We start from the raw sequence: 25,966 nt of genomic DNA on the forward strand, positions 1-25,966 counted from the left end.
ACCCCCTTGGCGATAATGAAGACTGAGAAGCAGTGAGGCTCTCAGGACAGCGAGAAGGAGGTGCTGTCTCTGCCAGCGTCTGTGAGCAGAGAGGTGTCCACGGGGATCAGAGACAGCTGGGCTGGGCGGGTGGAGCACGCCCCTCCCCTCAGGTCAGCTCACCCTTGGCAAAGGGCCCACAGGGCCCCAGGCCTTCATCTGCTGAGGCCTGAGGCTGGAAACGCAAGGTCAACAGCATTGACATTTTTGGGGTGTGCGGTTCACAGGCTTGTCTCACGTCCCCAACCAAATCTGCATGCCTCCCTCCACTGAGCCCCAGCACAGCTGAGGAAACAGCGTCCAGAGAAAAGGTCTGGGCCAAAGGCGCTCGGAAACATGTAGAAAGCGGGAAGTGATGGCCCAGCCTCAGGCCCCCACTCTGTGCCGTTGCCCCTTCGCCTCCCTGCTCTGCACGCAGCAACTCCCACGGCCCGGTGCCCATGGCCTTGAGACTTGGCTAGGTGTCGCAGAGGGAAAGATCTAGTCTCACTTTATTCCACCTCAGGCCAGAAATCATGAAATCACAGCAAAGCCCAAATAGAGGGGACCCTACCAAGTCATCTGAACCTCAAATGGCTAACTATACTACTATTACTAGTAGTAAATGACAACAGTAACAGGCAGGTGTGCCAAGGGCTGTACAACACAACCATGAGTTAACAAGAACTATTAATACCCACTTACAGATACAGAAACTGAGGCCCAGAGCTGATAAATGATGGAGTTCAGCTCAGTCGCTCAGCTGTGTCCGACTCTTTGTGACCCCATGGACTGCAGCACGCCAGGTCTCCCTGTCCATCACCAACTCCTGGAGCTTGCTCAAACTCGTGTCCATGAAATCATTGATGCCATCCAATCATCTCATCCTCTGTCACCCCCTTCTCCTGCTCTCTTCAGTCTTTCTCAGCATCAGGGTCTTTTCCATCAGAGTTCTTTGTATCAGGTGGCCAAAGTATTGGAGTTTCAGCTTCAGCATCAGTCCTTCCAATGAATATTCAGGACTGATTTCCTTTAGGATGGACTGGTTGGATCTTCCTTGCAGTCCTAGGGACTCTCAAGAGTCTGGAGAGCACCACGGTGCAAAAGCATCAATTCTTTGGTGCTCAGCCTTCGTTACGGTCCAACTCTCACATCCATACATGACTACTGGAAAAACCATAGCTGTGACTAGACAGACCTTTGTTGGTAAAGTAATTCTCTGCTTTTTAATATGCTGTCTAGGTTTGTCATGGGGAAGGCAATGGCAACCCACTCCAGTACTCTTGCCTGGAAAATTCCATGGACAGAAGAGCCTGGTAGGCTGCAGGCCATGGGGTCGCTAAGAGTCGGACACGAATGAGCAACTTCACTGTCACGTTTCCTTTCATGCACTGGAGAAGGAAATGGCAACCCACTCCAGTGTTCTTGCCTGGAGAATCCCAGGGACGGGGGAGCCTGGTGGGCTGCCGTTGGGGTCGCACAGAGTCGGACACTACTGAAGCGACTTAGCAGCAGCAGCTAGGTTTGTCATAGCTTTTCTTCCAAGGGGCAAGCATCTTTTCATTTCATGGCTGCAGTCACCATCTTTAAGGCTTCAAATGCAGAGCCACTTTCACAAGGTCTGTGCTCCCTGCCTGCCCCCCTGCAGCATTTGAGACAAGTGCTGTGTTTGCATACCTCCACTGACAGGCACCTCACCACCTTCCATTTATTCCATCTGTAGACAGTTTGCCCACAGTGTGGGCCTCTGTGGTGTCTACCTGCCCAGCTCCCCTTCCCCTGCTGGTGCTCATTATCGGCCCCACATAGGGCCACAATTCACCGGAGCAGGACTGGACAGCACACCTGAGCACAACCACCAGACTTCCACTCCAGGAGTCTAACTTGTTGCCTGCACACTGGCTGGTAGCTGCAGTCCCCATTTCTGGCTTATCTGGGTGTTCCTCTGGCTACTTGTTTTAACGAAATCTGCACTCTAAAGCCCCTCTGTTGAAATACCCAGGTGTGTCTGCCTCAGCAGACAGGACAGGAGGAAGTGCCGACCACCTTCTTCCACGTGTAGAGGAGCCCGGAGAGTCAGCAGTAGAGAGAGAACACGCTCCAAGCCAGAAAGACGCAGAGGCAAGTGTCACTGCCTTGATCAAGGGCACTTGGTTCTTGGGAACAGGACCGCTGAAAACTCAACGGTGCTTCCTGCTCTGGGCATTCACAGTCATGCCCGCGTCCCTACAATTTCATTCCCATCTTGCTCGAGCTAACCCCAGAGAGTGATGCCTGAATCACGACTGTCAGAGAAGAAAATCTTCATCCAGAGTCTCCACCCACTACCGGAAGTCTGGGGGCCATCAGAAGCATGCTGAGCACCCCTCGTTCTGGCAGAGCTTAAAACACTTGAAGGCAACTGTCCCCACATTCCCCCAGCAGTCCAGTCAAGCCTTCTCCTGGTGAATTATCCCTTGAAAGCTCCTTGGAGCCAGGCCGCATGCTCACAGCCTAGCACTCTGCCTGGCCGAGTGGGGCGTGCGTGTTTGTGTGTGCGTTTGTGTGTTTAGATGAATCTTGTTCAGGCGTCCTCATTTCTTTCCCCCAGCCCCAGCCCCTAGCCACTATTGGTCTGTTTTCTATTCCCACATTTTTGTCTTTTTCCACAGCATCATGCGTACAGAATCACACAGTATGGAGCCTTTGGAGTCTGGCTTCTTTCACTTGCCATTTGCAGTTCATACATGTTGTTATGTGTAACAGCAGTTGCATTTTATTGCTGAGTAGTGGTCTATGGTATGAACAGACACCTGTCTGCTCACTTACCAGGGAAGGGGTCATTAGGGTGTTCCCAGTTTGGGGCCATTATAAATAAAGTTTTACATCAGTCATGTAGAGGTTTCTAGATGGGTATGTTTTCAAGTTCTCTGGGATAAACACCCAGCAGTAGCCTTGCTAAGTCACAGGTTAACTGTATGTTTTACTTTGTAAGAAACTTAGAAACTATTTTGCCGCATGGCCGTCCCATTTTGCATTCCCCCAGCGATTTAGGAAAGTTCTGGCTGCTCCTCTGTGTCCTGGCTGGCACCTGTCGGTCTTTATGCCATCGTTTCCACTCGTTCATCCCTAATTACTAAGCGGGGCTTCCCAGGTGACACAGAGATAAAGAACCCTCCTGTCAGTTCAGGAGAAGCAAGAGACACAGGTTCATTTCCTGGGTTGGGAAGATCCCCTTGAGTGGGAAATGGCAACCCACTCCAGTATCCTTGCCTGGAAAATTCCATGGACAGAGGAGACTGGTGGGCTACAATCCATGGGGGTCACAAAGAGCTGGACATGACCGAGCCACGGAGCACTCCCACAGTTATTAAACACTCACCATGTGGAACATCCTACATCTTTGGTGAAGTGTTGAAATTTTTCCTTTGTTGTTGTTGTTGATTTCCCCCCTCATTATTGAGTTTTGAGAGTTTTTTAAAAATATGTTCCAGATACAAGTATTTTATCACATACAAGTATTTTATATGTGATTTGCAAATATTTTCTCCCAGCTTGTGATTTTTCAGTCTCTTAATAGTCAGTGACTCTCAAAGGCTAAATTTCTTCAATTTGGGTTTAGGATATAAATCAGATCGTATCTCTTCCCTGCCTGGTTCCCCATCACAGTGGGGATCGAATTCAAAAGCCTTTGCTGTCCTCTGAACCTTGCTGAGACCTGGCCTCCACTCCCAGCTCCCTTTACCACCCCCCACCCCACTATGCTTCAGCTCCACATCCCCTTCTGCCATCCCAGCAACACACCCAGCTCACGGTGGCTGCAGGGCCTTTCCACTCATGGCTCTTTTCCATACACCCTCTCTCCCTCTCATCTTCCAGGCCTCAGCTCAAATGCCACCTCCTCAGAGAGTAGCCCCTTCCTTACCACACTCACCAAGCTATAACCAATCTCATCCCCCATTACGCTCTAGCCAATACCTGACTTTATTTTCTCCATGTCACCACTGTTGGAAAGTGTCTATCAGTCCCCTCCAGAACAGAGGCCTTATGCGTGTTTCTCTGTCTCACTCACCACTGTCCTGTTGGTTTAGAGATCTAGTGTCTGTACATAACACACTTCACCTCTCGCCTGCATGCTCCGAACAAACAAAGAGCCAAGTAAGTTCCCTCTCATGCATCTAATCAATGAATATGCCCTGGTCTGTCCAAAGCCCTTTAAATTAATCTGTCTTTGGGCAGAGCCAGGTGAACTCAGAATCAAATAGGACTTGCCATGTCCCTCTTTCTGGCAACTGTGTTCCTATTAACGCAACCCAAGAGAACACTCCCTTTGGAAGCAGACATTTCATTCTGACACAGACCAAGCCTTCCAGAGCCCAAATCCACCTCTATATGCCCAGCAGGAATTATGCTCCGATAGTGAGAACTATTCTAGATTTCATATCTTCCCAAGACCTCTCAGCCCAGAGTCGCTTGTGCCTAAAAACATCAGCTGCCCTGGGTCTCTCCATAGAACTAACAGGACATACAGCCTGGGGAGCCAGTCAAGGCCTCAGCAAGGACCAGGCCCCGTCTTCTGTCGCACCCCCAAACCGCCACATGTCACTCCAGGGAAATAACCCATGTGTCTGCCAGCTCCAGCTTCAGTGTAATGATGATGAAATTTTCAGTGCCTGAAAAATCCTCCTCTCAAAAAACCAGAAAATTGCTCTTCGAGTTACTTAACGAAAGCCATTATTTGCATACATTTGGCGTTACTACAACACTTCCACATTTAAATGGTCTGTAATTAAAATCATTAATTGCAGAAAATAGTGACTTGTTAAGGCTATAATTTAGTGAGGTTCTCGGCATTTGAGGATCTGCCTTAAAGACCGACTGGGTGACCCAGGGAACCCCCAGCCCATACAAACCATTCTGGCATCTGGGACGTCTGCAGCTCCAGGTGGGTGCAGTTGAAGCGAGACAAGACTTGAAACCACAACTCCCTACATCTCTGCACCACAAAGCTGGTCTCTGGCACAAGGATGCTGATGAAGCTCGTAAAAGGCAGGACTGGGAAGTTTCTCTGGGGAAAACCTCTAAGCCAACACGTAAAGCAGTCATCCCTCTTTTGGTGTTCAGGACAGTGTGGGGGAACCAGAGGGCTGAGTGAGCCTGAAGTTTAAGTAAATCACAGTTTATATGAGCTGGTGCATTTAAGAGAGGCCTGCCGTGTTGGGCTATGGGGTTTCCCAGGTGGCGCTAGTGGTAAAGAATCTGCCTGCCAGTGCAGGAGACGCGGGTTCAATCCCTGGGTGGGGAAGATCTCCTGGAGAAGGGCAGGGCAACCCACTCTTGCCTGGAGAATCCCATGGACAGAGGAGCCTGGCAGGCTACAGTCCAGGGTTGCAAAGAGTCAGACATGACTGAAGCAACTTAGCATGCACACGTGTTAGGCCATAAAAGGGTTCACTTGTCTGAGGACCTGGGCCCCATTTTGGAAGCTGGCCAGGCAGGGCAGGTAAGGCAAGTGGAGGTAGGGTGCTGGGTGCTCAGCCCGTGCACAAGCAAGGCTTCCCAGACAGACACTGATCAGGGCTGGTACCAGCCTGCTTGGTCAAATGAGAAGAGGGGCAATTAGCTGTTCCCTCACAGGCTCAGCCCAGAGGTACACACTCAGTTTGTGGATCAGTGGGGAGACAGTGGTGGGGCCCTGGGTGGGGTTGCAACCTTGCTGGTGGTCATTTAGAAGTAGAATCCCCTTTTTGGGCCTGGGTCTGTAATTCTCCCCCACACTGAGATGGGATAAAGGCTGTGTGAGTAATAGAGGATTTAGAGGAACCCAGAAGGGCTGCCCAAAGGAGGAAAAGAAATAGGCTTTCCAGCAAACCATCCGGCACAGTTCAAGGTCAGAGGTCAGGCTTGTCAGCTCTGCCTGCCCAGCCCGGGTGCAGGGCCAGCCCATGGGAGCAGGACCCTAACCATCGGATGGTGAACCCCTCTTGTGCCCTCTGTGGGCACATCTGCACTTTCTCTGGGCGATGGCTGTCAGGAGCCACATAGGCCTATCCAGGCCCAGCTGAGCGCACGGGCTGCAGCGTGGTGCAGTGGGCCACCTTGCAACAGGCATGGCTGCACCCCTTCAACCCCAGAAAAGCTCCAGCAACATGAGGACTCTGCCGTGACCACAGCCCTGTCCCCTTCCCCTGGGGTGGGGTGGGAGGGTAGCTGCTGAGTGCAGGACCACCATCTGCATGAGCGTGCAGGCAGCGTGTGTAGGGTGGGCAGATACTGTGGGCCTCGGTGTGCCCTAGTCCTTGGGGGCATGAGGAAGCCAGCTCTCCTCTTACAGACACTGGGGGTTCCCTCCCTCGCTCCTTCAAAATTGGGCATGGCTACGTGATGGGCCCTGGTCAAGACAATGTGTGAATGAGATGTGAGTCATTTCCCAGTGAAGCTTTGAGAGCTGGCCTGCCAATTGTCATCTCCTCTCTCTGCCTCAGTGACCACGCAAACATGATAGGAGATGGACCCGCCATGGGCTGAGGTCACTGACGACTGTGAGCAGAGTCCCTCCCAGGCCATCTGCCTGGATACGTAACGTGAGCAGCAAATAAATCTTTGTTACTTGAAGCAGAGCTAGGGGATATTTGTTACTGCAGCAGAACCTAACCTGCCTCCCACCTGAAAACCGTGTTATCCCCAGTACACAGTATTTTCTCGCATCTGTGTGTACGTGTGGTATTTTTGTGGATGCCTGTGTGTTACTTCTTTTGGGGTGTGGTATGATACTGTCGTGTGATGCTGTGTATTTGTGATGTTAACCAATGAACATGATGTTTCTGTATGTATAGAAATGTGCTTTGTGTGTGTGATGCTATTATACAGTGTATATATGATTTTTCTCTGTGTGTGTCTGTATGTGTGGTATTTCTGGGATGGCGTATGAGCTCCCTAGTGTTGCGAGAGTTTCTTGCAAAAACCAGTGGGTGAGAAGGTGGTTTCACCTGGACACAGATCTTGGTCCTTAAAGACCAGCAACAGGTGGGAAGGAGTCCCAGAGGACACTAAGGGAAGTGGCTGTGGGTACCCAAGAAGGGCCACCAGAGCATCTTCCCTTCCCCAGGGCACCCTCTCAGCTACTATAGACTCTGGATGGATGAGCGGCGGGTGCTGAAGAAGCTGAGGGCTGTGTGCCACACCTGAGGGCCACATCAGCCTCGGGGGCCCATGGCAAGTATCCCTTTCTCTGAGTTGGGGCTCAACCCGGCATCCACTGCTCTCACTTCTCTGGCTTTCCTGGGCACACTGCAGGTTCCAAGACACCAGATCCAGCTTCTGGATGCCCACAACCCCAGGACTCAGGCAGGCAAGCTACACGGGCCACCAGCCACATATCCAACGTTCAGAGGAACACCATCATGGAACACCGGGGGGGAAATGAAACCCCTAAGAGGGCAAGGAATTCGCCATAGAAACACACAAAGGTTAAAAGCCTCTGACTCGAGTTCCAGGCTCAGCAGCTTCGGTCCGGCTCTGCTCAGAGTGCTGGCCCAGCGAGGCCAGGAGGCCACACCCTCCACCAGCCAGCCAGGAAGGCAAGCACTGGCTCCAGACCCACAAACACAAGCCCAGACGGCCTGTTGCTTTTCCAGTTACGGTGGGGCCGAGTACAAGACCCCACCATCATGGATTCACCCCAAGACCCTCAGTGCCAGTGGGGGCCCCAAGGAGCACCAGGAGGGGTGTGTGCAGCGGACAGGCGCGCTCACCTGCAGCTCAGTCTGGAAGAAGAACTTCTGTGGGCACTGAGAGCAGTCGTAGATCTTGTCCTCCTGCCCGTGCACAGCAAAGATGTGCTGCTGCAACTTGTTGGCCTGGACGAAGACTGGACATGGACACGGACATGGCTGTCAGGGGACACTGGGGACACCAGCCCGGCCACCCACAGCAGCTGTCCCACACCACTCGCAAGTGGGGGTCACCCAGGCATGGACGCAGGGGCCAAACAGTGGGCTATTTGGAGCATCCCGGGCACCCACTGGAGAGGGCTCAAGCCAGTGAAGCTGAGCTCTGCCACTCACAGGCTGTGTAATACTGGACAAGTCACTTAACCTCTCTGGGCTTCTTTTCCTCATCTGACAAACGAGGACCATTCAAGTAGGCAGTTCACTGGGGCAGCTGGGAGGAACAAATGGTTTAATACTTGCAAAACACTTAGAAGATGGCCTGGCATTTAATTAGCCCAATGAATGTCATCATTGTCATCATCACTGTTTGTTGGTTACCTTCCGCGTGTGGAGTCCCTGACTACAGCACAGGCCTGTAAGGCAGGCACTGTTAGTTATCCCCATTTGATGGAAAACTGTGGCGCTGGGAGTGTTGAGTGTCTTGTCCAAGGTCCCTCTCTGCAGGTGGCAGAACTGAGGTCGGTATTAAATAAGCTCAGCACAGTGTCTGGCACAGGAAGGTACTCAGTGGACCAGGATCAGTGTTCTTGCTGAGGTTGTCAGTATCCTCACATCTCTACACAGAGGGCCCGGTGTCCTGGGTGGGCAGACCTAGCAGCTGGGGCCCCTCGGTGCTAGCCTCGACTCAGCTCATGGAGTGTGTTGGTAACAGATGGGTGGGGGCTCCTGAGACTGAGGGATTGGGGGGAAGGGGCACCAGTGTGTGCCAAGGCTCCTGGGAACCCTGGGGGGGTGTGAGTGTGTGCGGTCCTCCCAATAACAGAGCCCCTTCCCGCAGGTCACAGCCCCCACCTCCCACAGCAGGAGTGCACGAGGCGGTCCTGGCCCTGGGCGCACACAGGAGGTGGCCCTGAAGCAGCTGTGTGTCTGGGAGGTGAGCCCTTCAGAGATCCCCTCCCACCAGGCGCCCTCCCCAGGGTGGGCTTCCCGCCATGGCAGACGACAGATGTCAGGGGGGAGGCAGGGGAAGGCCAGGCTCCCCCACGCACACCGGCTGCCATCTGGGCAGCAGGAGGGGGGCTCAGCAGAGCCCCTGAGACTCGCCTCGGGCTGGGGCAGCCGCTCGCCCGGGCCAGCAGCCAGTCTGGGGGCTGGGGAGTTTGGCTGGCAGAACCACCCTTTGACCCCTCCAGCCTGGAACACGGATGCAGCAGGGGCTGGGACAGGCCAGGGCGCTGGGGGGTGGGGTGGGCAGGAGGGAGGTGAAGGGAGAGCCCCACTGGTGCTGACAGAGCGCGCAGCTCAGAAACGAGCCTGGAGCCCCCACTGCAGAAGGGCAAGGCTGGCGGGAGTGGGGGGGAAGGCCTGGCAGCAGCAGGGTGGGAGGAGGGCTAGGAGATCACGCTGCCGACGCGCAGAGGCTGAGAGTATAGACAGGAGGGCCAGGTCAGCCGGGCACAGAGGAGGCACATGTGGCCGTGGGGCTGCGGGTCCCTCGGGGCGTCCTCCCATGAACTCCGCAGCCACGCTGTGCCAGGAACCGACGCTAAAGGCCAGGGCTTGAAGGGCTGGGCTCCTGGGTCCCTCGCCTCTCCCCACCTGCTGCCCGCTGGGCACACCTACCTGTGAAGCACACGGGGCATTTGAAGGTGCCACCCATGCCCTCGAAGCTGTGCTCGATGAGGTGACAGAGGAGCTTGGCCGGGGAGTCAAACATCTGGTTGCACAGCTTACACTCGTGGTTGATGCCTTCCTCTGCAAGAAGAACCACAGCTGGTCAGCGACCCTGTGGGCCACATCCTCCCGCTGGAGGCCACGCTGCCCCCAGGACACCCCAGGTCAGCCTTCCATGACCCCCTGGAACCAGAGCCCAGGGAGGGGCGCCATGGATGCTGAGACCCACCCCAGCTCCAGGTGCTCCAGCCTCCGTAGGCTGCCAGACCCAAATAGCTGGCTCTTGGGTGTGTTATTTGCTATGACTTCTTGCTGGTCCAGCCATGCAGTGTGTGAGCCATGAGCAGCAGCTTGCATCCTAGACTGTATCATAGAGGAGAGGGGCCCAGGATGGGGTCGGCTTGGAGGAGGGAGTCCAGCTAGAATTTTTCAAAATCCAACAGACCATTTATCGAGCATGTACTGTGCGCCAGGTACTTTGAGCTGGGGATTCTGTGGGGGAGATAAGTGGATAATGCACTTGTCCCCATTCCAGTGATGAGAAGACAGATAATAAAGATCAACATGTAACTCAGTGTCAAGAGGTGGGGAGGGAATGCATGGAGCTCCAGAGGTGGGAGTCAGAGCAAGGCCCTGAGGTGGGTCGGTGTGGGGCCACCTGGATGGTAGCAAGGGGGCAGGGACAGCATGGGACAGTAGTAACCAGGGATGGACTTTAAGAAGGGCCTTGGTGGACACTGGAGGGCTTAGGGATTCTACTCTAAAAGGTCTGGGCGGCCACCTAAAGATACTGAAAAACACAAGAAAGTGCTCTTCTAAACATTTTGGAACAGATGGTCTAGCCAGTGCTCGCAGACAATGGGCAGACACCCCGTGCTGCTTCCAGATCAGAACATGGCTCCATCCCTTCACCTGGGAGCTGCTATGACCCCAAACCTTCACTCAAAGGCTCCCAGAGAAGGGAGCGTGCCCCGAGGCCAGCAGAGCCGAGATCTGGTGCCCCTGCCCGGAACCGGCAGGATGGAGTTCAAGTTCTGGCTGCTTTCTCCAGCCACATAATATGGGCATCGGCTCACTCTCAGTAGATGGTGGCCACCTGAGTCCCCGCCTCACAGGGCTGGGCAAGGAAGAACGGGGCTGCACCTGTGACCAGCGGGGCCTGCCGGTCAGTGGGGGAATCGCCCCAGCTTGAGTGCCACCTCATCCAAGGTTACAGCCTGACTCTGCCACTTACTGCATGACCTTGGGCAAGTTATGTAACCTGTCTGGGCCTCAGTTTTCTCTTGCTAAAATAACAGCAGTTCTCCTTAACACTGCACACCTATGAGAATGGCCAAAATCCAGAACACCGACAGCAGCAAATGCTGGTGAGGAGGCAGAGCATCAGGAACGCTCATTCATTGCTGGTGAGAAGGCAAAATAGCACAGCCTCTTTGCAAGACTTCTTGGCAGCTTCTTATAAAACTAAACATACTCTCACCATATGAGCTAGTAATCTCACTCCTTAGGATTTACCAAAAGCAGCTGAGAACTTAAGTTCACACAAAAACTGGTACACAGATTGTTACAGTAGCTTTATTCAATATTGCCAAACCTTGGAAGGAACCAAGATGTCCTTCAGTAGATGAGTGGATTCATAAACTGAGACAATTCCAGACAATGGAGTATTGTGTGTGTGTGTGTGTGTGTTAGTTGCTCAGTTGTGTCTGACTTTTTGCCACCCCTTGGAGTGTAGCCCACCAGGCTCCTCTGTTCAAGGAATTCTTCAGGCAGGAATACTGGAGTGGGTTGCCATGCCCTTCTCCAGGGGACCTTCCCAACCCAGGAATCAAACCCAGGTCACCTGCATTGCAGGCAGCTTCTTTACTGTCTAGGCTTCCCTCATAGCTCAGCTGGTAAAGAATCTGCCTGCAATGTGGGAGACCCCGGTTCGATCCCTGGGTTGGGAAGATCCACTCCAGTATTCTTGGGCTTCCCCTGTGGCTCAGCTGGTAAAGAATCTGCCTGTAATACAGGAGACCTGGATTGGATTTCATGGGAGACCAGGTGGATTTGATCACTGGGTTGGGAAGGGAGGGAAAGGCTATCCACTCCAGTACTCTGGCCTGGAGAATTCCATGGACTATACAGTCCATGGGATTGCAAAGAGTCGGACATGACTGAGTGACTTTCACTTTCACTTTCTTTACTATTTGAGCCACCAGGGAAGCCCACAATGGAATGTTATTCAGTGCTAAAAAGAAGACAGTGAGGAACCTTAAATGTATATTACTAAGTGCAAGAAGCCAGTCTGAGAAACGCTACATACTGTATGATTCCAACTACTCTGGAAAAACTATGTATGCAATAGAAAGCTCAGTGTTTACGGGGGGTGAGTGAGTGGATGCATAGGCAGAGCACTGAGGACTTCTAGGCCAGTGAAAATATTCTGCGTGACATTATACTATAGCTATATGCTGCTGCTAAGTTGCTCCAGTCGTGTCCGACTCTGTGCAACCCCATAGACAGCAGCCCACCAGGCTCCCCCGTCCCTGGGACTCTCCAGGCAAGAACACTGGAGTACATGTGTCCAAACCCACAAAATGTACAACACCAAGAGTGAGCCCCAAGGAAAATTATGGACTTCAGGTGACTATATTGCTTCAGTTCAGGTTCACCTTTGCAAAAAAAAAAAGTACCATCCTGGTGAGTGATGTTGATAATGAGGGGGGGTGCTATGCAAATGTGGGGCAATGGGATAGAAGGAATCTGTCTTGTTTCAACTTTATTGTAAACCTAAAACTGCTTTTTAGCAGACTTCCCTGGTGGTTCAGTGGTTGAGTGTCTTCACTGCTGTATGGAAGGACATGGGTTCGATCCCTGGTTGGGGAACTAAGATTCCATATGCTGGGGCGCAACTAGCCCCACACGCCGAAACTACTGAGCTCATGCACCACATCGAGGGCCAAAACAAAAGATCCCACGTGACGCAATGAAGATCCCGAGTGCCACAACTAAGACACGACACAGCCAAATAAATAAGTATTTTAAAAACTGCTTTTAAAACACCTTTGAAAAATTTTCTTTAAAAAAAGAGTCAATCCTTGGCCCCACCAAAATAGCCTTTCTCTAACAGCTGATGTGAGAATTAAATGAGTTAATACTCCTTTAACACACGAAAAGGGGTTTTGACCAGTCTCTGGCACACAGCAAGCACTCAATAAGGTGTTTGTTGCCAAGCATGCGGGTAAGGAGGAGAGTATTATCTGGGACAGTCAAGGACACAGGCTCCCCCTCGGGCTCCCCCTGGGAACCAGCCTCACCAAAGGTGCCAGGTGCTGCGATCTGCCCTCAAAGGCAAGAATTAGGTAGCAGAGGGGCTCTGCCAGTGGCAAGGCACAATCACAGATGGGCTGAGGCTCCTGGCGAGTCCCTGGGTCCCCCAGGCCCTGGCAGGGGCTGGCGGGGACAGCAAGCATCCCTCTGGCCCAGCCGTCCCCCACCACCCCCCCAAGGCGCCCCACGGCAGAGGCAAGCACACACACGTGCGTGTGCAGGTGGGCCTGCCCCACATAGCCCACTGGCTGCAATCTACCGGGTGTTTGTCGTGCCCCTGGAGCCCTGGCAACTAGGCCACATGCACCCGGCAGAGATTCAAGCTGATCTTCCATTTATACCGGTGGAAAAGGAATTCATTGACAAGTTTTGGGACACAGGGCAGGCTCAGCACGCTCGCCGCACAGGCCCCACGCACATCCGCCACTTCCCTCGGGGAGCTTCTCATCATAATTAGAGATGGCCTCCAGTGTGGGGGACTGCCTCAGAAGACCCCCCAATGCACCCCCACTCCGCACAAACAATGCTTCTCAGAGCCTGGTGCAGAGTAGGGACTGAGTGGGTGAATGAATGAATGAGAGGTACCACCTTTATATGCGCTCTCCCTGTTAGGATGCGGACATCTCCTGCACGTTAATGAGGCAGAGGTTATGTGAAAATGATGACTGTGCTGAGGGTTTTTTTTTTTTTTTTTTAATTGTAGTTAGCTGAAGTTTAAGTTTATAACCAACTGAATCTCGGAAATCACCCTGCTTGTTGGGAAAATTTCTAGGCAAGAAAAAAATGGGTTCAGAGAATGAGACCATTTGCTGAGGTAACACAGCTAGCTAGGGGTGGTACTCTGAACAGGATACAAAGCCCTCCCTATTCGTGCATATCCCACCTGCCCACCACCTCCAGGCAGCCTCCTGGACTATGCCAGCTGACACAGCTGCCCCTTAGTGGGCCCAGGCAGGGTTCATCTGACACATCATAAGAGTCTTCCTGATCCTGGCAACGAGGCTATGGGCACAGATAATGTCTTCTCCTCTGGTCCCCAAAGCATCAGGCTACATATAGGCCCGAAGGAGGGGCTCGGAAAATACTCAGGGACGAGAGATGCCCTGGCCGGGGTCTCTCCCCTTGCCCGGCCAGAGTGGGTTCCCTGGGCTGAGACAGCAAAGGAGGATTTACAGTTCTCTGCCGAGTGGGGGCCTTTATCCACTTGGCTGTGAATGGAGATCTGCCTACCTGATACACAAATAGGGAGAGGACAAAGAAGGCTCCCAAAACTTATAAATCAGAGAAATCATGTCTGACAGTCACTTTCCGTTCTCTGAGCGCCAAGCCATTCATCAGCTGGTCCCCCCTGATTCCCAGACGCAACTATAGCCTGCACCCACTCATAACTATGTGCACAGTCAGGCAGTCCTGGAGCTGCAAGCCAGTTCCAGGGCCTGAACAGCCACCATCTGAGCAAATCACAGCCCCAAACAGGCACCCATGTGAGGTTCCAGGATAATGAGATAAAGAGCCGGTAGACGAGTTGAGGGGGGTTGTTCCCTTTCCTCATTCCCCATCTAACATGTAAAGTGTCCAACCTGGGAGACAGGAGAAGGCAGATAAAACAAGCAAAAAGTATAAAGTGGATGAGAAATAATAAAGCCTGAATGAAGACTTCCCATAGACCTAGGAATCTCTCCCACCTTCTGATCTGTAAATCTTCTTCCTGAAGGAGAAGGCCCTCTCCCCACCAGCAGGGGCTGGAGGTGCTCCCGGGGGTGTCCATTACATGTACCTCTGCCTGTAAAACCATCCACGAGGATGGGGGGCGGTGCTGGGGGGCTGCCCTAGTTACTGTGCCAACACTCCTTTGCATGCCTGTGGCCTAATACCATCCAGTCCACGGCGCCAGAAAGAATTCACTGCCACATCCCTCTTGCCCCTACCGGTGCCGGCAACCTCTCATTCCATCCCAAGTCACGGGGTCCGCAGACAGAGGCACGCTCAGAGAGTTAACTTCCCTGAATTATATAAGATCCCACAGGCTCGGAGATACCTCGGAGCAGAATGACAAAGCTGTCTAGGAGCCCGCGGGCCCCTCCGCCCCCGGCGTGGGGCTGGAGGATTTTGTGAGTGAAGACGCACAATCGCTCCCTCTTTTTTTTTTAAGAATACACGACAGGCATCCATAAGAGAGACCCACGCGACTCAGGCGCATTGTGCAGCCCCACTCATTTGTAAAGTGAAACGCAGATTTCGCCTGCTCACCGTACTGGCTCTTGCCTCCCAGTCTCCCTAAGTCAGGGCTGGCGCAGGCAAATCTACTGATTTACTATGATTTAAAAAAAAAAAAGAAAAGAAAGAAAAACCCAAACTGCCAAACAAACAAGCCAACAAGCACGAAAATCCCAGAGTCCCTCTCTCCCTTCTATTTTTTTTTCTCTGCTCAGGAATAATAAGTGTTAATTTTACACTTCATTTCTCAAAAAAATAATAGGATGTGCTTTTGCTTAAAACCAAGTCGGCCTGCTGGAACCTTTCAGGCTGAAAGTGTGTCAGCCCAAAAGAGGAGCGGAGGGCTTTGTGGAAGCGCATCGTGCCGAGATGATAGCTCCCTGTAATGTCCTCGGTACCGACTTTTGTCTCCAAAAGCATTTGATCCCTGGCAGACACATACTTATTTCCATACAGGTCTTGGGGGAAGCCAGGAGGAGAGAGAGCTGATTATCAGAATCCTGAAGGTGAAGCTCAGGTGGGCCCCACTGAAGTCAAAGGCAGGCCTGGGCACACACTCGGAGGCCATAATTTGCTGCCTGGGAGGGAGGGGCAGCTGGCTGTGGTGGGGAGGGGACAGGGCATTGTTCTTGGATTACAACGCACTGAGTGTGACCTGCTCCCGCCAAAGCCATGGGCCCTGCCTGGCCCTTCTCTAAGCAGGGACCCCAGGTGGAAAATCCACCATGAGAGCAGGAATGTTCATGCATATACCCCTCCAGGAAGGGAACCAGTGACTGCTGCCTGTTTGGACAGGGCACATAAAAAGACGCCTCCATTCAGGAAGCAGTGATTAAGGACACAAAAGTTACAACCAGGAACACTTGGGTTTGAATCCCATTTCCTCACTCACTCGCTCTGTGTGTACTTGGATAACTTCACGAACCTCTCTGAGCTTCAGCTACTTTTGCTAGAAAAGGGGAAGAATCATCCCAGGGTTTTGGGAAGGTGGCCAAGCAGGCTTGTTCTGCCACAGGACCTCTGCCCTCACTGAGACCCTCCCCTGAGACCATCTCCTCATTTCCCTCCCCTCACTGCATCCAGGGGTCTGCTCAAATGATGCCGCCTCCAAGAGGCCTACCCAGACCCCCACCCCAAAATAGCACATGCAACCCATCCTTTCTAGCACCTTAATCACCTTGAATTTCCTTGAGAGTGCTTATTACCATCTGGCATAGTACACAGTTGATTGTGGTGGTGTTGTTTTTTTTTAATTCACTGACTCTTTCACTCTCACACACACAAAATATAGACAAGCACACACAGAAAGAATAATATAAGCTCCATGCAGGTTATTTTGCTCATTGCTGTCACCAGTGCCTAGAACGGGGTCTGGTACCTAGTAGGTGCTCAGTAAATAGGGAATTAATGATTTGCAGAAGGCACTTACTACAGTGCTTAGAAAATGAGGCGGGAGGGCTGGTAAATGCCAGTTATCAGACACCGATGGTCCCCCCCAAACTCTCAGGACTGATGGCTTATAAAAGCTGTTCTTGCCTTCAGGAACTTGCTTTTTGGATCCTCAGAAGATGGCCTGGTCCAGAAGTATGGGCACCAAAGGGGTCCCTCAACGGACAGAGGAGGAAAGGAAGCTTAGAGGGCAGGGCCTTCCCAGGGAGGTGGCAGAGTGAGGCGGGGGTGGGGACCCATGCTGGTCACCACAAGCAGCCCTCTCTGGTTTTAGAAAATACCAGAAAGGCCGTGGGACTTGAGACCTGGGACCCAGCAAGCTACTCTCTGTTCCTCGATCAGCCCAAAACTTCCGGTAAGAAGGAGAGCAGACAGACCCAGCCTCCACGTTTCCATGATCCAGCTGGGCGGGCCCCCTTGTTGGTGCTGGTGCCAGCTCCAGGTGCCAGGAGCACTAGGGACTTTTCCCAGGTGAGGCGAGGAGGCAGGGCCCACAGTGACACAGTATGGGCCAGCCCCGGGCTTTGGTGCTGTCCCTGCCATAGCATCCCTGCAAACGGAAGGAGCTCAGAGGGTGCACGGGCTGCTTGGCTGAGCTGAAATCCTCTGTCACCAGCTGGGGTAATGAACTTCACCAGACTTCAATCCCACAGCACCAGGCCCACCCCAAGGATCAGCTGCAGTAAAGACCCCTGAGGTCCTGGGGCTCAGGCTCAGTCCCATGCAGGGCACTTGGCGATAAGGGGAGGGGCACAGAGCCCAGCACTCAGCCAGGCCAATGAGAAGGCAAGAGGAGGACCCTGGGAGAGGACCCCACTGACGCCACTCCCATAAAAAACTAACCGGAAATAGACACCAAACAGGTAATAGAAACACCGGCTGACGGGGAACTCCGTCCTTTGTTCTCTGTAACGAACAAAGACCTTTTGGCAAGAAGAGAAGAGGGCTGGCAGATAATGATATCCAGGCAGCCAGATCAGGCTGTTTATCTATTGATGTGTCATTAAATACCACAAGAAATGAACCAAGGTAAGCCAAGGGGAAAGGAGAAGGGTGACATCTGGGCTGGGCTTGACAAGGGGTAAAGGAGGAAACAGGTCCAAGCGGGGCTCCTTCACCAGCGGCCAGGCAGAAATCCAGGACCCTGTAAGCAGGGTCATGGGCCGAACTTGGGATCCCCAGCCCCCTAGGTCTTGATTGCCCTGGAGGATCTACATCCCCGCTGGGCAAGGTGTGGTCCTGGCATCACCTGGGAGCTGGTCAGAAACGCAGAATCTCAGCCCCCAACCCTAGATGTGCAGAATGAAAACCTGCATTTTGAAAGCACTCCAATGATTTGAGTGTGCATTCAAGTTTAAGGGAGCTCTGAGCTCTATGACAGGGTTTCTGAGGATGCTGACTCCTTGGAACCCTGTTGTTATGAAGCTGTAGGTTCGTAAGCAACACAGTGCAGCTCTCACCAGGATGGTATGGTGCGGATCTCCAAAAAGGAGGAAAGTTTTCCAAAGTTGCTTTTGGTCCACGCTTTACAGAAGGCTGAGAAATCCTCAACAATGGGAAACACTTTCCTGTTATCGTGACTGGGATGAAAACAATGCGGGTGAATTTGGAGGGGAGACTCTGGGGTGGGTGGGTGGCTGACAGACCCCTGGCTACCTCAGCACCCCCATGGCGGTAGAGTCCCCAATGCCAGGGTTCTCGGGGCTGCCCAGCACCTCCCATCACTCCAGAACATGCAGCCAGGGCTTGAAGGCATGAAGGCATACCCTGCCACCACTGCCCCCATTTGGGCCCCCATTTTCTTAATTAATCCTGGAGGATGGGCTGTGCCCTTCCTCCTCCCCTCAGGAGCACCTTCCCAGGCCTCTCTGGCCAGGAGGGACCCATCCCATGGTCCCCCGTGTTTCAGAAAGGCTTATAAATGAGCTCTGGCAGTCTGAATCGGGGCCCCACGGGGGACCCGGAGCCTCTTCAAAACAGAGCCCAGACAATTAGGCAGTCTGAGTTTTGAAAGGCTTGGGATTGATGGCGTGGACAGTAAAAATATCACCTGGGGAGCTGGGTGTAGTCCTCTGAGGGTTGCCTGAGGTCAGTTGCCATGGCAACCGAGAATGAGCTCAACCTTGTAACTGACCCTTATCTTTTTTTGATCTGTGGGCCACTTGGGGCCAAGGCTTGAAATCAACTGGAAAATAATCCGGTCACATATCAGAAAGAAAACTATTTATACTTATTTACCCAGGTACCCACCAACATCCCCCTTCAACAAGGATGCTGACACCACAATAAACCAACGTGGCATCTCCAAACGGAGGCTACCGGATGGCAGAAAAAGGGGAGGCTGAATTCCCCATCTTGGCAGAAGGAGCCTCTGTCCACACACTGGCAGGCAGACGCCGGTGGAAAGGGTTACCCTCCCTAGCACTGCACGCCATCCATGCTGGAAGCACTGGACCCTCTTGCAACCCAGTAAAAGTCCACCAAAGGAGTGGGACCCCGAGATTTCTCCTCTCATCTGCTACTCAGGCGTGTCATTTCAGCCTGGCTAGGTCACTAGGCTGCCTGGCTTTATTCCAGGGTCAGAGGAGGCGTGTTCCCGGCCTCAAGGCTGGACGGGGATACTAGGTAGTTGAGCTTTGCTTTCTGCACTAGGGCAGGTGTCGACGGAAAATAGGCTGAGGGGGACAACTGCAGGCCCTCCCTCCTCGCCCACGCCCCGGACAGACTGGCTGGCTCAGTCGCCCGCACACCCACCCCAGGGTTCCCGTGGCAAGACGGCCATCTGGCCAGGGCTCGTCTCCAGGACACTGCTATCCCACATTGCAAGTGCTCACTCACTCTCTCCTCCTCCAAAGCTCAAATCAGAAGACTCCAGATGGTTCCACTGACCGACTGCTCCCAGGAGCCAGGTCAGATGGATCTTAGCTCGGGGTCAGCTAAGCCTGAGCATGATTCTGGGTAAACTGCCCTTGAGATTTCCCATCACAGCCGACAGGACACTTGAGCTGACTTCCTCTCACCCACCCTTGTTTCATCAAGACGCTCTTCTTTCGGGGCAGGGGGAACACAGTTGCAAATGAGGCAGCTTGGAGGATATTCCTGGCTCCCCTCAGACCCACGGGGTAACTCTGGGCTGAGCACGTTCCCTCCAGGCCTTAGTCTCCTCATCTGTGAAATGAGGAGAAAGTTGCCTCCCTCACAGGGCTGCTATAAAGACTAAAGAAGGAGCAGGATTATAACACCACTGCCAGCGCCACCCACTATCACGGCGATAGGTCTTTCCCGTTCGATTTGGCCCTGAAACTCCAGCCCGAGGTCCTGGTCCTGGAACACAATCCCTTTGCCAGCGTCAGTGGGGCGGAGAAGTCCACCTCCACTGAATCTTTAAAGAGCCATCGCTGCTGCTGCTGCTAAATTGCTTCAGTTGTGTCTGACTCTGTGCAACCCTATAGACAGCAGCCCACCAGGCTCCCCCGTCCCCAGAGCACCTGGCAAGTAGCAGGTAAGCAGTCTATGTTACATCCACCCACAAAACGCCTCTGGCCAGTTTTCCTTGTCTATCTCCACTTCCGCCTCCACACCACTCCCCATATTTGTGACTGCAAAAGCTGTGTTCAGACTCAAACCCTCCTGCTCAGCTGCGGCTCACTGCGGCTTCCTGCTTCCAGCCATAGGAGTTCATCGCGCCACCCCTCGAATGCTCCTGCTACCAGAGTTTCATATTTCTTTCTGGTTCTTCTCCTAGCTCCTTTGTTTTAAAACTCAGTGGGATATCTATGGAGGTCAAAGCGGAGCCTGAGACGAGGACATGACGCAGGTTCAGGCGACGCCCTCCCCACGGCATGGTCAGCCCTTCCCCATAGCTGGGCTCCTGCAGAGAGCTCCCCAAGGGCCCCATCGCTCCAAGCAAGAATCTCAAACAGAGCCTGGCCCAGCTGGACCGTATCCTCGATGGAAGGAGCCGCCTTCCAGGGCTAGGATCTGCTTCCAAGCTGGTAGGGAACCCAGCCCCGGATGGTTAATGAGAAAACGCACCACCTTTGTAAACTGGTTCTGCTTGTAAACTTCTTTGGCAAAAAAAAAGTCACCAACCAGGCCCTGGACAGGTCCTCCAAGAGACCAGAGGAGACGATCTCAGCTACTTTAAGGGGAAAAAAGTGAAGACGTGAAAAGTGTTAGTTGCGTCCGACTCTTTGCGACCCCATGGACTGTAGCCCGCTAGGCTCCTCTGTCCATGGGATTGTCCAGGCAAGAATACTGGAGTGGGTAGCCAATCCCTTCTCCAGGGGATCTTCCTGACCCAGGGATCGAATCTGGATCTCCTGCATTGCAGGCGAATTCTTTTCACTGTCTGAGCCACCAGGGAAGGACACTGTAAGGAAAGAAAGCCAATAGAACAGTGAATGATTAAATCAACCACAGACCAATTAGAACTCAAGGGAAAGAGAACTCTTGGAGTTCTAAAGAATCCAAACTTCTAGAACTTGAGACTTTAAGGGCTTGAAACATCCTGTCGATGACGACATTCCATGGCCCGTCTCACATCCTGCCCCTACCTGCGAAAGACCAAGACGCTCAGAAAATGAAGATTTGGCTACATTCCCCAGGGACCCACTGGGTAAAAACAAACAGCTTATTCTTCTTAACACACAACACACCTATTGATGTATATCCCTGATCTTCAGATTCAAGTTTTCCACAACAAGGCAACTGCTTAAAAATCCATCATGCTAATAATCCTCAGATTAATGGCCTCTAATAACATACAATTAACATGACAGGCAGGCTGCAAAACCCTTATTGTCACCAGCCCTGCCAGGGACACATGAATTACCCATGCTTCCACAACAAGGGTTTCCTCTGCGGCTGACATCGTTTTTTTTCCCCTACCGAGATCATTTTTTTAAAATTAACAACAGCAATGCGTCAAAAAACCAGACAGCTACACACGTGCACACAAACCCAGGGCACCCATGCAGAAGGCAGGTATCGCCATTTTTAAAAAAGTTTTCCATCCAGGTAGACACGGAATTGCCCCTGGAGCTCCTCATACGTAAAGCAGGAAGACCTAGTGTTCAGCCTGGAAACTGCAATTCACCACTTCCTCCCCTCTGACCGTATTAGCTAGGCATCTCTCATCCTCAGCAATATCCTGGGTGAAAGAAAAAAAAAAAGTGACGAGAGTAGAAAATAACGACTGATGGCTATTGAAAAGTTTTCAACAGTATGCATCTGCTAGATGTGAGGTATCTAAAACGGCCGTTACTAGGCACAAGAGGCTATTTAAATCTAAAGTCACATAAAATTAAAAATCCAGTTCTGCAGTTCCAGCGCTCAGCAGCCATGTGGTCAGCGGCTACTACTGGCCAGCACTGTGCAGACGGCAAGCGGGGTGAGGGCAGGCGCTCTGTCTTGTTCGACACTGTCATTCCAGAACCAACAACAGCGTGTGGCACGCAGCAGAAGCTTGTTAGATATTTATTGAGTTGTGATGTATGTGTTCGCAAATGTTGTCAAGAATGCCTCGTCCCTTTTGCCTGACAGCGTTTATTACGATTGCCCTGCACAGCAAATGCTCAGGTGTGAACTTCTCTGACCTTCCAACTTAAACCTCCCCTTGATAATGACGTGGTCAGATTCCCTGGGGTAGATAAGAAGCGAGTGAATGCAGGAACGTTTGAGAAAAGAATACAGTGAATGCAGGAAACTGAGAGCGTCACGAGGGTTCCCTGGAGGGCACAACCCAGATCGGTGGGTAACTTTGGACCCCATAGGTTGTGAGGCAGGTCACTAGCCAGGGGTCACTAGCTCATTAGAGGCCCATCTGGCATCCCATCACTGAGCAGCCCGCACCCCCTGCTCCCTACATCTGTGCCCCCCCAAGAAATCAGAGAATGTCAGTCGACAGAGGACACCTGAATGCCCGATACAGGGACTTCTCACCTTAACACTGGCTCAGCCCTGCTGCTCGAGCAGTCCCTACTGCTCAAGACTGTAATCCCTAACCGAGTGCTGTGTGGCTTCTGCTTCTACAGGCGGCATCCCAAAGAACCGGGTTTCTGCTGTGACCCGAGTGAAACGTAAACTGGACATTCAAAGGCCACATGGAATAAACGATTGCATTCAAATGGACCATCCATTCTTCACCTTGTCATGTGATCCTATAACATACCAGCGCTGAGCCATGCTGGGAGAGCAGTCCTGTCTTCAGTCAGGCTGAGAAGCCCCAGGAGATGGCTGAGCTCAGAGTCGCAGCCTGGCCTGGTTCTCTTAGGTGGGACTTCCCTCCAGCCCATTCTCCTCCCCACTACCTCTCTTCAGCCATCAACAGCAAAATAGCACCTTGCTGAGGGCGAGCACAGCACCCCTGCCTTTCTCTCTCCAACAGACCCAGACAGAGACTAAACGAGGCCTACTGGATCCTCCAGGCTCACATTTGACATTAGTGTGGCTTTCTTAAGCTCCCAGCACCGAGTCTCCCACACAGTTATCTGGGATGGTTTGGGGCCAGCACCCCAAGACCAGATGGGGGTCCAACATCTTTAGGCAGCTTACAAGCCATGGCCCAGCTCCCAGAGGCCGGCCAGTCTGCCTCTGCCCACCACCTGGCCGTGCCTTCCCCGGCCCACCAGGCCTCCGAAGCCTGGGGTCTGCTCCCATCCCACCCACCACCTCGAGCCCCAGAGGGCAGTTAACTGACAGCGCCTGATGCCCCCTCCTCAGACGAGCAGGGGACGGAGCGGGGGGCAGCCTGTGTGGGCGGAGGAAGCAGGCGAGCTGCGGAGAGGTTGGGGAGCGGGGGTGGGGGCCGCCCCCCATGCAGCCCTCCACTCTCCTCGCTGGCCCAGCAAGCGGAACAGCTGCCATTAAGCCGTGATGAGAGGCAGGCAGCCCGAGGCCCACGCACCTCGGCAGGAGAACGCCCCTCCGTACGGCTCTGGCTGGCGTCTAGCCTTTTTGCTTCTTGGAAAAGACAGCTTCATAGACACCCTCGTAAAAAGAGAAAAAAAGCACATCAACGCCTGGCAATTCACCCTTTGCTCCCCGCCCCTGCCCCAGCTCATCATGCCTGCCCCAGGCTCTCCCAGCTGGATCCCACCCCACACACAGTGACCGGATAACCCTCCCCAGGCTCGATGGCCAACACTTCACCCCCTTCCGCCAGAGCCTGCGGTGGCTCCCTTTCTCCCGGGGAAAGCGCCATAGCCCAGGAGACAGCCCACCTAACCAGCACCCTACTTTCAGCCACACCCACCCCTCTGCCCCACAGGCCTCCTCACCCTCGCAGCCTGGCTCATTTCTGACTCTGCACCTTTATTCAAACAGTTCTCCGTGCTTTGTCTCTGTCCTTCCAACCATGATTTTCCAAGAGCAAGTCTACACTCGCATTTGAGTCTCTGGTTCCACTTGCACCAAACCTCATCCATAGTTTTGTCAAATAAAAAACGGTCTTTCCAAAAATTCATTTTGCTTAAGCTAACTTGACTTCCTGTCACTTGCAACCCAAAGTTCTGGCCAATAAATTCTCTGTGGATGAAAACAGTAATTCTTTTCCGTGTCGGCTTGTTTCTATTGGGCCAAACATCAGGTGCTGGATTAATGCTAATACTTTGGTTGGTTGATAGATTCGTACTGCCCCCACCCCCAGGGCTCTGGAGGCTGCAGAGCTTGCACTGGAGCTTGCAGGCTAGGGGTTCGAGTGCTCAATGCTGACCCAGACGTAGGAGCTCAGACATGTGGCCCTGGGCCCACAGATGCCCTCCACGTGCCTAGGATCCAGTTGCCCAAGTATCTGCATGGTGACAGGGCAGGACCCAGTCTGCCCTCTGACCCCCACCCCCACCCTAAGAAGGATGCTGTTCTTGGGGCTAGACACAGTCCTGACTTGCCCACTCGGTGTCCTCAGCCAGCACAGAGCCTGGAGAGAAGTCTAGCTTCAGAGTCAGGATTCAAACACCCCAGCTGCCTCCTACCAGCTGTGGGGACTTGGAAGAGTGACCAAACTTCCTGAGCCACTGTCATCCCACCTGTGAAAGGGGGAGCATCACAGTACTGACCTCACTGGGCTGTTGTCATGGTGAACGGGCCTCAAAGCGCCAGTGTTGTCATTATTATTATCACCACCACCATTGCCATTGTTGACTGTGTCAGGTGCTGGGTGAGGCACTGGGGTTACAGGTCAACGAGACACTCTCTGTGGCCCCCAGTTTGGCTTAGGGGTGAGGAGCTAGGGAGGTCTGGTAAAGGGACCTGGCGCGCGTGATGATGCAGTTACCCAACCTGAAAACACTCCAAATCGGGTCCTACAGAGGACCCCTGGGGTGGGGGCAGAGGAGTTCTAGGGGATACAGATGGTTGGCAGCCTCCGTAGCTGGAGGAGCCGGCAGGAATCAGATGCCCCCCAGCCCAGCAGGCTGGTACTGGAGCCCTGGATCGTCCCCACAGGTGACATCACAGCCTCACTGACCCAGCACCCAGGATGCAGGAGCCATTCCACCAGAGGGCAGAGGCTCGCTGTGAGAACACAAGGTCCCCCTGCCGCCAAAAGGCTTGGTCTGGTGAGATGACACCTCCTCCCCACTGGGCTTGGAGACACACACACACACCCCTCCAGAACCCATTTCCAGTTCCCACAAATTAAAGGAGATCTCAGTACAGAACCTCCCACTACAGTAAAGGCCACAGCCCTAATTCCACTCACAACGTTAGCCTCAGAATCTGGGAAAGGGGGAGAGGCGAGAAATCCAAAGGCGACACCTCCGCCTTCAACCTCAGCCTGAACGTACAGAGGCCCAACTCTAACAACAATTCTGAAATCATGAGCCGGAGTCTAGCAAAGTGTCTTGAATTCCAGTCCCAAAATCAAGAGCACGTCTCCAATGGGACAGTGCCCGGCCTGTCTGAGCCTCCCTCCGATGGCTCCCTTCTCCTAGTCCAGAGCCGAGAAGAGCAGGAAGCCCACACGCCTGTAGGGGGCCGTGTATGTGTCAGCGTTAACAGTTGCTGGTGCCTGACACATTCAGGTTTTGCTTTCTGGAGCCTTCTGGATTTTTTCCCCTCAGTTATTTTTGATCCCCAGTTGACTGAATCCATGGGACTCATAGATACGGAGGGTCAACCTAGTTTTTCTGCAATGAGCATGGACAGCTAAATAGAATAAAAGCTTCTTTAATTAAAAAAATTTTAAACTATACTGATTAACGATTAAGACAACTGTGGCAAGGACAGCGTCCCCTCTCTGGCCCCTGGGTCCCCATTTATGAGCTGAGGTGGGCCGGAGATTTCCACAGCCCCATTCAGGTCCTGCTCTGTGGTTTCTTCCCTCAGGGACTCAGGGCAGCAGCCCCACCCTCACTCAGGCAGCTTCTCACTGCCTGCTGGTCCCTGCCTCCCTGGGGGCAAATCAGACTCTCTCGGCTAGG

At 53.1% G+C, this 25,966-nt stretch overlaps 1 protein-coding gene across 3 annotated transcripts in view; it reads right to left on the reverse strand.

Annotated features, from left to right (window-relative positions):
- Window positions 1–25,966, reverse strand: part of ZNF423 (zinc finger protein 423) — a 343,000-nt gene that overhangs the window by 24,330 nt on the left and 292,704 nt on the right. For all 3 annotated transcript variants that reach the window (XM_069552748.1, XM_069552749.1, XM_069552750.1), the window contains 2 exons: window positions 9,513–9,644; window positions 7,752–7,867 (listed from right to left, as the gene is read on the reverse strand). In XM_069552748.1, coding sequence (XP_069408849.1) covers window positions 7,752–7,867; window positions 9,513–9,644 — 248 coding nt within the window. The remainder of the gene's footprint in view (window positions 1–7,751; window positions 7,868–9,512; window positions 9,645–25,966) is intronic.

Source organism: Ovis canadensis, chromosome 14 (assembly GCF_042477335.2).
Source record: "Ovis canadensis isolate MfBH-ARS-UI-01 breed Bighorn chromosome 14, ARS-UI_OviCan_v2, whole genome shotgun sequence".
Classification (NCBI taxonomy): domain Eukaryota; kingdom Metazoa; phylum Chordata; class Mammalia; order Artiodactyla; family Bovidae; genus Ovis; species Ovis canadensis.